At 45.3% G+C, this 14,688-nt stretch overlaps 1 protein-coding gene across 3 annotated transcripts in view; it reads right to left on the bottom strand.

Annotated features, from left to right (window-relative positions):
- The window catches only part of SGPP2 (sphingosine-1-phosphate phosphatase 2), a gene marked incomplete at its 5' end in the record, with an annotated part of 122,019 nt that extends 108,793 nt beyond the window's left edge, over positions 1–13,226 (bottom strand). The window contains one exon of one of the 3 annotated variants that reach the window (XM_082841019.1): positions 13,008–13,226. In XM_082841019.1, the coding sequence (XP_082697145.1) occupies positions 13,008–13,226 (219 nt within the window). The remainder of the gene's footprint in view (positions 1–13,007) is intronic. The other 2 variants (XM_082841020.1, XM_082841021.1) reach the window with 2 other exon arrangements.
- Positions 13,227–14,688: the final 1,462 nt, after the last annotated feature.

Raw genomic sequence — 14,688 nt, 5'->3', positions numbered from 1 at the left:
GTAGTAAGAGAGACACTGTATAGCCTTCACCCATTTCCTCCCAATGGTTACATCTCACATAATTATACCTCACATAATTACTTATCAAAACAAGGAATCTAACACTGGTACAGTGTGTGTGTGTATAGTGTTAGGACAACTTACCACATGTGTAGCCTTATTAGTGACTACTGTCATCAAATTATAAAACTATTCCATCACCACAAAGATATCCCTTGTTACACCCTTTTATAGTCATGCCCCCATTTTTAATCCCTGGCAACCACTAATCTGTTTTCCATCTTTATAACTGTGTCCTTTCAGGAATGTTAGATAAATGGAATTATATAGTATGTGATCTTTTCAGATTGGCTTTTTCATTCAGCTTAATGCCCTTGGGATCCATCCAAGCTGTTGGGTGTATCAATCGTTCCTTCCTTTTTATTGCTGAATAGTGTTCCATGGTATGGATGTACCACAGTTTGCAGAGCCATTCATCTGCTGATTGTTTCCAGTTTGGGACTTACTACAAATAAAGCTGCTGGGAACCATCATGTACGAGTTTTTGTGTGAAGAAGATCTCATATCTCTGTGATACATGCCCAGGATTGCAATTGTGGGTTGCACGGTAAATGTATGTTTAGTACTAACTTTTAAAGATCAAGTGAGTTTCTCTTTTCAAAAGTAACATTTTCCCATCATAGATTATTTACCTGGTGAGTCAACTGGGCTGAGGGTCGGGTGAGTCATGGGAGAGGAGGGGAAGTACTGATCACCAAATAAATCATTCTAAACCTAAGAGAGGATATCGTTTTTATGGGCTTCATCATGATACATGGGCTCTATAATCTATGCAGGTATACCTGCCTATACTGGGAAGTACTCAGGATGAGTGTGGGAAGTCCCACTTCTATCCCTGCAATGGTACTGCGGTAGTAAGCATGAAAATACCAGGGTTAGACCATTTATAACTCAACATGTTGGGAAATTTCGGATAAGGCCTTCAGGGTCAAAATTTTTGGACAATAAAATATGACTGTGGCTTCAGATGGGCTGAGATGGAGGCAAAATTGAAGGACCAATGGATGTTGGGGCCTCTCCAAAGGAACGCTTATGCAGGAATATACTACTGAATAAATACTGGGAATATTCATTTCATTCCTTCTATTTGAGGATGTGCGTATTGTAATGACCATGCAAGAAGGGGGAGACCCACGGCAGGCAGGACTCGGGGAGGACTCCAGAACTGTGTGCCACCCTCTGCAAATGCACAAGAGAACTAATTCATTTTTCTGTTTCACAGTCATAATGTCATAAAGTGAGGGTAACGTCCTCTAAGCATATACTGCCTTCTTGGTTCAGAGTTGCTAGGGAATATATGCTTTCCTTAACTCTTACAGAATCTCCAGCCCCTGCCTGAGGCTACTGAAGCATCACAAATATTTCACAGGCTGCAAATGATGGGCCTGACCTGGAAGGAGCAGGTAGAAGGACAGGGGACCAGGCATCATGTATCTAAACCCACAGATGCCTTGAAGGGAGCCATCACTCTCCCTTATCATCCTTCTCTCCCTCAGGCTCCAAACGTTTCTCGTTACAAGCAAAAACTAGAAATCCATTAGTTGTGAGCTTATGTTAACTGATGTACAATGGAAGATTTTGGTGCACAATGGATAAACTGAGAAGACCATCAAAAGTCAGTAAGAAAAACCTCCCCCATTGAAGTCACAGTGGAAAAGTCGATACAGTATATGACCATTCACGAAAAGAATAATACAAGTATCTGCTAAACAAAAGGAAAACACTCATCCTCATTAGAGATAAAAGAAATACAAAATTAAAATAATGAGGTGTGTTCATTTTGCTATTAATTTGGCAGCTCATTTTTTTAAATGGATGACAAAATTAGAGGACGAAGATATACAGAGAAACAAGATATTTATAATGCCTCAGAATACCAGCCTATAAGATACATATTAATTACAAAGAGGAAAACATTTACCTGAAAGACACCACTTAAACACCTTTAAAGGTGTATAAAGTTAAAATTACTGGGAATGGAGCAAATCGACATTGTGTGTTTCCTGGTTTGACGCACTAAGAAAGATACAATATTTTTCTTGTGGTATTCCAGCTAAAAATACAGAACCTGAATATCATGAGAAAACATCAGACAAACCCAGACTGAGGAATATTATACAAAATAACTGGCCTGGACCCTTCAAGAGTCAAGGTCAAGAAAGGCAAAGAAAGACTGAAGAACTTCCAGGTTGGACTAAAGAGACAATACCAACTAAATGCAATTTATGGTTCTACATTAGATCCTAGAATGGCAAAAGGAGACTAGTAGATCAATTCATAAAAACTGAATAAGGCCCACAGATTACATACTGTGTCTACATTTTGATAATTATACCGTGGTTATATATGATGTTAACATTAGGAGAATATTGGTCAAGAGTACATAGGAATTGTTTGTACTATTTTTGCAAACTTTTTAAAGTTTTATTTCAAAATGAAAGTTAAAAATAAGAATGTTTTAAAGAAAATACTTGATGCTGTCCTTTATTCATAAAAACTTAAGTGTCCATAAACAGTAGAATTGATAAATAAATTATGTTTGTGCAATGGCTGCTGCAGGGCATGAAAAATGTACATCCTATATGACTCATTTATGTGAAGTTCAAGAAGAGGTGAAACTATGCTATGGTGACGGAGGGAAAACAGCAGTTACTGGGGAAAACAGCATTATCGACTGGCAGGAGCGGCCTGAGGGAGCTTTTTGAGTTTCTGGAACTGCACTATATCTCTACCTGGGCAATAGTTACCGGGATCTAGACATACAGTCAAATTTATCAGGTTGTACATTTAATATCTCTGCACTTATTATATACTGAAGTTATAATAAAGAAAAAGAAAATGGACAACAAGAAGATAAAAAATGCTGACAACGGGCTAGCAGTCTTGCATTGCTGTTCAGAACAATAATTGAGATACATTTTCCAAAAAGCAATTTGGTAGTTAGCGTGAAGAGCTCTGAAATATGCTTCTCTTCCAGTTCTCAGGAAGCAATTAAATATTTAAACTCCAGTTGAAGTAAAAGATAAACAATGAAACAACGAAATACATACTTTAGGAAATGCTTAAAAAAATTAAGTTACAATCATATGATAAACTATAATACAACTATTAAATCATATAATTAAAGAATGTTCGGTTATGTGGGGAAATGCTCATGATATGAGTGACCAATGTTGATCCCAGTATTATACGTGCATAGGATGTTGATAACTTAAATATTCTATGTTTTCATCGAGATAAAAGGAAACAATACTCTAAAACTTTAATATTTTTCTCTGGGTTGCAAAATTATGACAGGATTTTGTTTTCTTCTTTATACTTTTCGGCGTCTTCCACTATTTCTAACAAAAACATGCATTCCTTTAATAGTAGAAAAGCATAAAAAGTAATTCCAAAGTATTGGACACCTTCCTAGTTGAAAAAAAAATCAAACAATCAAAATTCAGAAAGGAGAAGAAAACCAACCAATTTCTAACAGAGCCTCCTTTAACTTGTCACGCTTTTCACAATATCTTTGATGTTCTATTTCACGGCTACCTTTTAAGTCACCTATCAAGAGGGGATGATTTTTTTTTTAACTGCAAAAACAAAAAAAGTTCACCTATGCCCTTTCCCCACCAATTAAGCCCCGGTCTCTCAGCTGCCAACATTTTACCCCCAGGAGCCCTCTTCTCACCATCATCAACTCTTCCTCCACTCAGAGGAGTTACTGCTTTGAGGAGCTGTTTCCCATAAAATTCTATGAGAACAAAGTTTTTTGCCACTTGGAAAAGTCAAAACGTAGCCGGAGACGACAGAGGACATTTCTCCTGGAGGCATGATTACAAATACATGGCATTAACGAAAGCAAGTATGAGCCCAGTGTTTTGTTTTGGATCGTTTCATCTTGTTTTATTAAACAAAGAGGTGTAAAACTGCCATAAGCATTTGGAGGACTAGAGGTCGTATTTCAAAATAGTTTGAGGAAACCATTACTCCCCTTCCCAAGATTCCTAACCGCGTCCTCAAGGTCTCTGGTGGTTCACTCATCTCCCTCCCATCCACCCTGGCCCATGCCTAAGGATTTTTTTCTTTGTTTTCAAAACAGTTTGCTAATTAGCCCACACTGTTTGAAGCAAGAGTGAGAGGGAAAAAATGTGAATCAGTCTTGACCGGATTTTTCCGTATCTCATTTTCTTAATATGCAGAAAGTATCTCACCAGGCAAGCAGAACTGTAAAGACCAGTGGATGCCCCAATTTTAGGATTTCCATAGTTTTCTAACACAGCCTTCTATATGTGTTGCCAGGAGACACTGACAGTATTTTCTCCCAGGAAAATTGTATGCCAGATAAAATGTAAGAAGAATGCCTTTGCTCGAGACATAATTCTTATCAGGACAACAGAGGATTTAATCATTAACTATACCCACAGAGGTGAAAGTGCTTTTAAAATTGGAAAATTTCAACACCTCAATTATAAGAAAGGTAAAATTAGATTAGACTTGCTGTCAACAGCCTTCCTAAAAAAAGCATAGTTATCTAATCACATTTTAAAGGTTGACAGGTGTTTCACCGTCATCAATTTTTAGCAATACCTGAACTCCCTTCACGGTGTCCAACAGAAGACAGCAAACCAATAAAAAAGTTATTCATTAGTCAAAACCTTCATCAGTTTCCTGGTAAAAAGGACGGAGCTAACACTGAAAAAAAAGCCATTAAGCTAAAGAAAGACACAGCCAGGTAAAGTGGTCAGGGGTAAAATGACCCCAGTTCTGACAGGAGAGGGCAGGCGACCACATTTCTGCCAAGAAAGAAAATGTTGAGTTTAGCACACCCTTACATGCTTCATTCAACAGGGATCGTTAAGTACCTGTTGACAGGTTAATATGTTCCAAGCACATGTTAGACTGGGGATGCACAGGTGAGGAAGAGGACCCTGGTCCCTCCCTCACAGCCCCCCCCCCACGCCCCCATTCCCAGCTTCACAAAAATGCTAGAACTAATGATTTAATTCCAATTATGTGCAAGTCTTCGGAGCACTAGAGACCAGCATGTTCTGGTTGCAAGTGGAGAGCCACTCAGGTCCCCTCCAGTGAGAGGAGTTGTAAAGTCATCCTCAGAAGTAAGGAAATACACCTGCAGCGGTGTGAGCCTCACCGCGTGCCATTCCAGCTCAAAGTCAGCGGTCCTCTAGCACCTCCCCCCTCCGAAGGGGAGTCTGCCACTCAAGACGTGGCTTCTTTCTCCACGTGGAGTGTTTCCTGCTGCTTTTACCTCCCACTGGTGCAGGCGTTCTGCCCTCGTCTCTGCTGTGGACATCTGCCTTGCTACTGCTTTTTCTGTCTCAAGGCTTCTGTTTATGACCTCCTTTTTCTCTCTGAAGTCCATCACGACTCTACCATTTATGTCTCTACGTCTGGGGTCTGGGTCTTCCATTCAGAGTCCCTAAGGGAGCGATCTGATTGGTTCCATTAGTCACTCTCCATTACGCAGTATCCCAATTAGGCGAAGTTCCCATGCAAGGCCATTTCATAAGATGCTGACCAGCCTAGAGAGGCTGCTTTTGACTCAAGGGCTGACCCCTGATCCAGTCAGCTCGTAGCCATAACGATGGGGTCCCCTGATTCAAAACATGGCAACCTACATCTTAAGAAACCATTTGTGGTCTCTTTCCTCCTAAGGCATTTACAGGCGCAGGAGACACTCAAAGTATCACCAAGAACCCAAAACAGATACTAAGGCTTGATTTAACATTAATTCCATATTTGCTGTTGTTTGAATATAACATCGCCATTTCTTTTTTTTTTTTTTTTTTTTTGCGGTACGCGGGCCTCTCACTGTTGTGGCCTCTTCCGTTGCGGAGCACAGGCTCCGGACGCGCAGGCTCAGCGGCCATGGCTCACGGGCGCAGCCGCTCCGCGGCACGTGGGATCTTCCCCGACCGGGGCACGAACCCGTGTTACCCACATCGGCAGGCGGACTCTCAACCACTGCGCCACCAGGGAAGCCCAACATCGCCATTTCTTAAATGCTTCAGCACCAGGGCCCTCAGTGCCCCACAGAGGCATTGCCGTTCAATCCCACACTCTTTCCGATTAAGCACAGTGACACCCGAGAACCTTTCTCGGCACCGCGCCTGACTTGAAAATTCTGATTTGGCACATGGGATGAAATTGATTTGCCATCCCCCTGTCTATAGGATGAAGTCCAAGTTCTGCAGGAAGCCACACTAAGGGTTTAGCCTGAAACTCTGGCTCTAGCTCAACACTCTATCCAACATAACCTCACCAGTTTCCTTACACAACGTGTGCTGGATATTCTCCATTCGTCCTTCCAGATCCACTCTCCATGTTTCTCCAGGGAGGCCGACCTTCTCGGATTGCATCAGCCCAAGCTCCCTGGCTTCTGGTTGAATTTGGACGAGGAGAGGCACTGGCAGGACATGAGAGGGCACACAGAGAAGAAGTTTGAGATATATTTCCCCCTCTCCTCCCGCCTGGCTGTGGCTCTTTCTCTACTAAAGGCCTCAGCTCCAGTCAGGGGCCTCCCTCTGACAGCTAAGCTCTCCTTGGGTCCGGGGTTACCAGACGCTATCCTCTCCCCTTGCCTTTCTAGGCTGAAGTTGCCTGCTCCAGGATACTTCATTCTCCCATGCTGATTTTTTTCCAGCCCTGCCTACACCTTTGTAAATGATCCCATCTTTGAACTTCCTTCAATTACCCACCCCCTTTTAAAAAATTTTAAATAGACTTTTAGAACAGTTTTCAATTTACAGAAAAAATTATTTTCTTCTATTTATTTATTTAATTATTTTTGGCCATGCTGCATTGGCTTGTGGGATCTCAGTTCCCCCGACTGGGGACTGAAACTGTGCCCCTTGCAGTGCAAGTGAGGAGTCCTAAGCACTGACTAACCTTGAGTCCTAACGCTGGACTGCCAGGGAATTCCCAATTTAGAGAGAAATTTAGAACATAGTATAGAGAGTTCCCACGTATTCCACATTCTTCCCATATACTCTGCAGCCCGTTTCCTGATCTTTAACGTCTTATTAGTATGATTTACTGGTTACAATACTAGCGGGTTATTTTTAACCAAGGTCCATATTCTTTTCAGACTTCCTTAGTTTTTACTGAATGGCCTTTTTTTCTGTTCTAGGGGCCCATCCAGGACTCCACAGTTACACTTAGTAGTCATATCTCCTTAGGTTCCTCTTGGCTGTGACCGTTCCTCAGACTTTCCTCGTGATTGATGACCTTGACAGTGTTGAAGAGTACAGGTTTTTTGTAGAATGCCCCTCAAATGGGATTTGTCTGATTTCTTTCTCATGATCAGAATAAGGGTTTGGGTTTGGGGGAAGAAGACCAAGAGGTGAAGTGACATTTTCAACATGTGTCAAGAGTATATCGTTTCAACACAAACCAAGAACACATCCATCATCATGACTTATCACTGATGACGTCAGCCTTGATCACCTGGCTGAGGTAGTGTCCATCAGGTTCCTACATTGTAAAATCACTCTTTTATTCCCCCCCCCCCTTTCCATATTGTACTCTTTAGAAGGAAGTCACTGTGTGCAGCTCACGCTTAAGGAGAGGGAAGTTATGTTTTCTCTCCCTGGAGTAGAGTGGAGCCTACGTTATATCGTTCTTTCTTTCTTCTCTTTTTCTTTGGTAAATTGAGGTAAAATATGCATAACACAGAATTTGCCACTTTAACCATTTTTAAGGGTTTCAATGGCCCCTTATCAGTAGGCCATCTGTCTCCTGCTGGGACTCTTATTATACCCAAGTTGAACTTGTCACTATTCATCAAAAATAATAACGTGTCTTTATGTTTGATTACATGAGATTTCCATGTAAAGAAAAGAGATTCTCACATTTTCATCTACTTGCCTCGTACTTGACTCAAGATGTCATGGGCTCCCCTAGGGATCACCATTACTCCTGCTACTGTCTCCCTGACCACGTATTTCTCCTTCTGTACTCTAGCACTGGTTGCATTGCACCATTTTCTTGGTGGCTTTCCCAGGGCAGGAACTAAATCTTATTTATCTTTGTATCTTTAAGACTGAGGACGGTCTCAGAAACCCAGCAGCTGATCAATAAATGTTAGCTGGAAATAAAGGAAGCCAAGATGAGATAGAAGCAGAAGTGGCTTATTTTCTCCAAAGATTAAAGAGAATGTTAATACCTAAGATCGGTGAGGGTATAGGAAAACCTGCACTCCTAGTTACGTATCCCTCCACCCTTTCTGTGGGACAAGTTGGTAATACCTATAAAAAGCCAAAATATATGCATATTTCTACCCAGCAATTACAAGTCTGGAAATTTAAATTAAGAAAGCAATCAAAGACTGACATCAGTCTTGGCCATGATTTTTGGATTTGACACCCAAAGTCGAGGCAGCGAAAGCAAAAATAAACAAGCTGGACTACATCAAACTAAAAGCCTTCTTCACAGCAAAGGAAATTCATCAATAAAATGAAAAGGCAATCTAACTAAATGAGAGAAAATAATTGCAAATCATATGTCTGATAAGAGAGGTTAATTTCAAAAATATATTAAGAACTAATACAACTCAAGAGCGAAAAACCAAACAACCCAATTTAAAAATAGGCAGAGGGGGCTTCCCTGGTGGCGCAGTGGTTGGGAGTCCGCCTGCCGATGCAGGGGACGCGGGTTCGTGCCCCGGTCCGGGAAGATCCCACATGCCGCGGAGCGGCTGGTCCCGTGAGCCATGGCCGCTGAGCCTGCGCGTCCGGAGCCTGTGGTCCGCAACGGGAGAGGCCACAACGGTGAGAGGCCCGCGTACCGCAAAAAAAAAAAAAAAAAAAAAAATCAGGTTGAACATTTACCGACTGATTATCTTTGGGCAGTGGTATAATGGGCATGGATTTAACTTTTTCTTTGTATTTTTTCCAAGTTTTCTCATCTGAACAATATCTGCAACTAGAAAAAGATCAAATGTACCTTTTCAAAGTGGCTTATTTCGTCATTTCCTACCTGAGCATCCACCTGAAGACAATCAAAACTTGAAGACTGATCTGTCGGCCAGTTTAGATATAATCAAGCCCAGACATCCACAGCCACCATGACCTCTGCTTCCAGCCATCACCACCTTGTCCTGAACACACTAAGGTGGTGGATCCCAGGGGAAGAGAATTCAGAGCTTCCCCCTTCTGTTTGCCAGCTTCTCTGGGATCCCACTTCTGACCTGGATCCTGGACATTGGTTTTTTGTCTGTTTTGTTTTTAAAGCCCCTCTAACTGACTGTAATGTACAGCCACAGTTGGAAACCCATGGCTCTATTCTACTCTGCCCACTTTGCAGGTGGGACAACAGAGGCCCAGAGAAGTTCAGAATGATCCCAGGGCAGACCTAGATCCTGGTCTTTTGATTCCTGGTCCTTTGCACTTAAGCAAACCCATAAAATCAAGGGTGGGGTTTTGTAGATTGACAGACTTGGAGCACCCCAAATGTTTCAAGAGGAAAACGGGGAGTGCAAAAAGACTTCTAAAAATAACCTAATTTTGATCCCTTCCCCAATCCAAGTTTAGAACTATGTCTGAGCAAATAGTTACCCCAAAGTATTTATTGAGCACAGTAGAGTTTGGAAAGATTAACCACAGTCTAACACAACAATGGGAAAGGCACTACAAAATTTAACTTAATGCAACTGTGTTGAGGGAGCGAAGATGATAGAAATCAAAATACCATTGTATTCAAGGTTGGCTTTAGCCCAGAACAAATAAACATAATTCCGTCCAGGCCTCTGCCCTCCTAGCTGGGTCCTAGGACCCCTGTCTCTTTCTCCTGGTGACTGCCAAGAACGTCCTCCTCTGGTTACCCTTGCAAGCCAGTTACACTTGTAAACCAAAAGCAATAGTTTCTCTTTCCGTCCAGTCTCTACCCTGCCCCCAACCAGTCCTAACACCTCACACCTTCCCAATGAGACAGATAGAATGAAGCCTTGGATTGTTTCCCTGGAAGGTGTGCACAGTAGAAAGAAGTTTAGACTTAAGTCACCGATCTGACCGTGTGATATCTGGAAAGCCCTCAACAAAGCATTCAACTCTTTAGGACGCAAACCTTTTCTGTCTGCGACATGCATGGCTACTGGGAAATCTGAGGGCCAGTCTGATTTATTCAATGACAGCTTTGTGCAAGCCCAGCCCAGACCTGGTTTGTAAACGTGTAGTTAATCTTGAAGCTAGTGGCGTGTGGTGTTACAAGAATGTGTAATGGAAGCCCTCACTTAGTCATTTCCCTGCTTTAAGCAGTACAAGAAATACAGAAAACATGGGAGGTGAGAAAGATTAGATTTGTTGCAATCTAAGAACAACTTCGATTGTTGAAGAAAACAACTTCACTATTGTTTGAAGTGTCTTAAATCAATACCCTGGTGCTGCCTGACTTCTAAGTTATGTGGAAAAATTTGATTTTCAATATTTACGCTTCAGTTTTAAAAAATCCTCAATTTCTTATCTTGAATTCTTAGCTCCCTCTTTTTCACGATATAGTGAGTGAAGGGTGTTAGATGGGAAGGGGGAAACCCCACCATTGGCCTCACCGAATGCCCGGGTTGTTGAAGCAGCAAGACACGTCTCTGCAAGAATATCTGCTTGTTTTGCTTTTAAAGCACAATTTTATATTGCCATCCACACTCATTAGTTTACAAAATTCACTGAGCTCCCACATGCCGGGCCACGAGGAGAAAATACTAAGCAAGCTGGACAAGTTGCCTGCATTCTTAGAGCTTATCATTCACTGGAAGAGGCGGCCAATAATCAGATATCTGCACAAAGGTGTGCCTGCACAATGTGATAACTGCTGTGAAGAAACACAGGAGCAAAGAGAACCTAAAAGGAGGAGGGAGCCTGGAAGGTGAGTGAAAGTGTCTCCTGAGGAATTGACCTTTGAAACTGAAGGATGAATGGGAGTTTATTTAGAGAAAGAAGGACAGGGAGCTCAGGGAGGCACAGGCCACAGGCCAGGCAAAGGCCAGAGGCCAAGGGGAAGAGTAGCTGTTGGAGAGAAGTTTTGTCAGCTGTCCCCTTAAGGTCTTATCAATTATACGGGGCAGGTATGCAATTGTTTTCTTTTGGCAACTCCACCTGTACTTGCAAAGTATTAATCTTTCCAAGTCACTTGACACCAACCCACCTTTAAAAACATTAACCCATTATTGATCAAGTGCTCTCATTTTTTCCCCATCACACACCAATGTGGTGATTTCTTACCGTGAATTTTTAGCTCTCTTACTTTTACATGATCGATAGTGAGTGAGGTCGTGTGTAGGATGGAAAGGGGGCGACCCTTCCGTTTCTTCAGGTGGCAAGATAACACCTCTCTACAAGAAAATCTGCTCATCTCGCTTTTAAAGGGCAAGATGGTCCTTTTCCAGAATTGAAAGTTACACGACTAAGGGTAATGTTTAAAACAGTTTGAGAAACACTAAGGGGAAAATGCGCTCTTCGCCAGCTTCCTGAATTAGGGAGACAGAGTAGACCTTTGAGGAGAGAGCAACAGATAGCTGCCCGTGCATCTGCCTGTGGGTATAAAGTGTGTATGCACAGAAAACGCCAAACAGCATTTCAGGATGGAGACTGGTTCTTATTCCTTCCCTCTGCCCCATTTTAAAGACAAAGCGAGAGGAAAGGGGAAGGGGAAAGGGGGCTCTCAAACTCATCTAAAAGTTACTGGGTGTCATGGGGACAGAGAATGAACAACAAGAGATGGAAAAAAAAATACTACGCAGGAAGATTTCCCTGGACTGGAACCCACCCCCCAGCCTCTAAATAAATCCTACAATTTAATGCCCATAATATTCCATCGCACATGGAAGCCAGGTTCTTCATAATTCCTCAGTTACTAGATCTAGAAATCTACACATAAAGGCCACCCTGCTGTCACCAAAACTTTTAGGAAGAAAAATACGCGGTTTCCTCCACCACCCCCGCAAAGAGTTGTAATTAATACATTGTTTCAGTTTTCATTTGCCACACTTGCTACCTCCCCTCCCCAGAAGGGCAGCTTCTGTGGCGGCCCAGGGCATCTCATAGCTGCAGGGAGCCCTCCCTCCCAGAGGGCAGCCCTGCGCCCCGGCAGACAGCAGCCCCGGCACATTAGCATCTGCAGCCTGTCTGGGCCCTCCCCTCTGGAGTCCCTGTGCACTGCGACGACGCGCTGGCTTCCCAAAGCCGCAGTGGATTGTGTAACCACACTGTGAACGCCTAGAGGAGAGCGTGGTTAGCTTCACTCCTGACAGCATCTGTTAAAAGTCACTGGTGCCAGTTAATAAGAGACCCACCAGGCAGGAGGGACCCTAAGACTCTGGGGGAAGGAGAGAGCGAAGCGCTGTCTGGACGACATCACTGGAGGTAGGGGGTGGGCTTTATAAATCTCTCCAGCAGCAATATTTAAACCCGAAATTCTGTCCTTAGAGCTGGCGTTGCAGGACGGTGAAGGGCGCGCTGAGCCCCGCTCCACGCCTTTAGTGCGGATCAAAGAAAGGGGGATGGGCGGAAACTCAGAATCCTGGGGGGAGTAGTCAGAATTTCTCCTCAGGGAAGCCTCTTGTGAAAATGCCAAGGACGTCTCCGCTCCTCTTTTCAATTATGTAACTCTTACACATTTGGGAGAATACGCATGAACATAAATTTAATTACTTATGAAACTAGAAAGTCTCCAAATAGGCTGCATTAAAGCTCTGGGGGCTTCTGAAGTCTTACTAGACCTGGTTGCCACCTGGCAGCGTTAGAGGATGTCATCCTAGGGACTGGACTCCCACCCACCCCTCCCTGGTACCCACAGCGCGGGCAGCCGGGTCGCCGCTAGGGTATGGGGCCCTCTCGGCACGGCAGGATCGGCGCGCACCCACCGCCGCGTCGCCAGGACCAGCAAGTCCGCAGGCGGCGGGGCGAGCTGTCCCCTCCCCCCACCACTGCGAACACCTGGCCCGCGGTTACCTGCGGGACCGCGACTCTCCGCAGCCCACTGGCCGGCTCCCCGGCGCCCCTGCCTTTGGCTGCGGGGAGATGCCCGAGCCCGGGCGCCCGCGCCGCGCCCTCTGCGGGGCCAGCACAGGGCTCGCCGGGGCCTTCATCCGGCGCGGGGAAGAGCCCGCAGCGGCGCTGGAAGCGGGCGACGAGCTGGGAATCCTGCAGGCTCCAGAGCAGCTCGGCCATGGTGATCCCGGGGCCGCCGCCGCCGCCGCCACCCGGTGCCCCCCGCTCGCACCGTCCCTCCTGCCTTCGCCCTCGCCGGGCCGGGCGCTCGGGGTGGCGGGCGGGGCCCGGGGCGCCAGCCAACAGGTGCGCCGCTCGGGTCCTAGCGCCCGCCCCGCGCACGCGGACGTCCAGGTGTTCGCCTTCACCTTGCGCCAGGCACATCCGCCCTCCTTTCCTTCCCGGCGGGCCCGGGCGGGCTCGGGCGATCCCCGGCGTCCGGCCCGCTCGGAACTGGGCGAAAGGGTACAGGTGTCTACACCGCACCTCTCTGCGCCCGAGCGCGCCTCCTCCACCCCTCCCGGCTGGTGCAGAAGTGCTACCTAATGGGGAGCGGCCGAGCACGTGTGGGCCTGCGTGAGTCCATCCTGGCGTGCGCCGGCTGATCGCTTAGTGACCTTCATTTCACTTTTTAGCTCAAGGGGAGGTCTGATTTCCCCTCCAGCTCCCCGCATCCCGCCTGTAGTCCTGCCTTTGCCCACCTCCGGCAGGTAGAGGGAGCCCCCCTAGGGAAGATTCCCAAGTTCTTACCAAACTCTGCGTGATGCAACGTCTCCCCACGGGCCCAAACTTCTTTGACTTTGCTCCACCGAGTAGGTTCGAAGTGGATCCTGAGTCATCCTCTACGTCCCTACCCTTGCCCTTGTGATTTGGCAACTGGGGAACAGTTTTAGGCAGGTGGAAAGGAAAACGGATTCTTTCTTGGCTTTCCGCATTAAGAAAGATGGTGGTTGCCCCTCTCCTACTTCTTTTTTCCGCTCTGCCTCTAGACCTTTAGACCCGAAGAGAACAAGGTGTTGAAGGACCGCGAGGAGGTTGACTTCTCCCCACACCTGCGCCTGCTTTAGGGATCTCAGCAGAACAGCAAAGAAACCATCCTGCTGGTCGACCTTGGTTTTCCCTCCTCCCTCCTGAATCTTCTAGCGGCACGGCACTTCCTCACAGGGAGTGAAAGGCAACAGTCAAATTAGGCCCAGATGACCTGCTTGCAACGAAAGTGCAATTCAATCCTTCTGTCTACAGTCTGCAGCTGAAGGCTGAGCATTTCCTGGTAGCCCAGTGTAAGTCCTGCTAAGTATTTGGTTGCACAAATGACGATGGAGGAACACCTGCCACGACCTTGTTTATCCAGATGTCAATTCAGGTCTTTGGGATGTAGCTTTCAAGGATGACTGGTCTCCCTCATGCCTGAGTTTCCTCTCTCCTTCCCAGTCCTGTCTGGTGAGCAAAATCAAGGTGGCTGAGAGAGCAATGAAACTATTGGGAAATACCGTTCCCCACTTAACTCACAGAAGAAGTACAGAGCTGCCGTCACAATCCAGCTGTGTCACACACAGAGATGTTCAATCCTAGAAGCAGAAGGCTTCTCTCCTCAATGTTGCTGTCATTTACAGTCACTGGGACCAAACCCTGTGGTTTAGTT

This window comes from Leucopleurus acutus, assembly GCF_964270905.1.
Source record: "Leucopleurus acutus genome assembly, chromosome: 6".
Classification (NCBI taxonomy): domain Eukaryota; kingdom Metazoa; phylum Chordata; class Mammalia; order Artiodactyla; family Delphinidae; genus Leucopleurus; species Leucopleurus acutus.
Note: the sequence above shows the minus strand (reverse complement) of the source record. Positions and strands in the feature narration are given on the sequence as shown.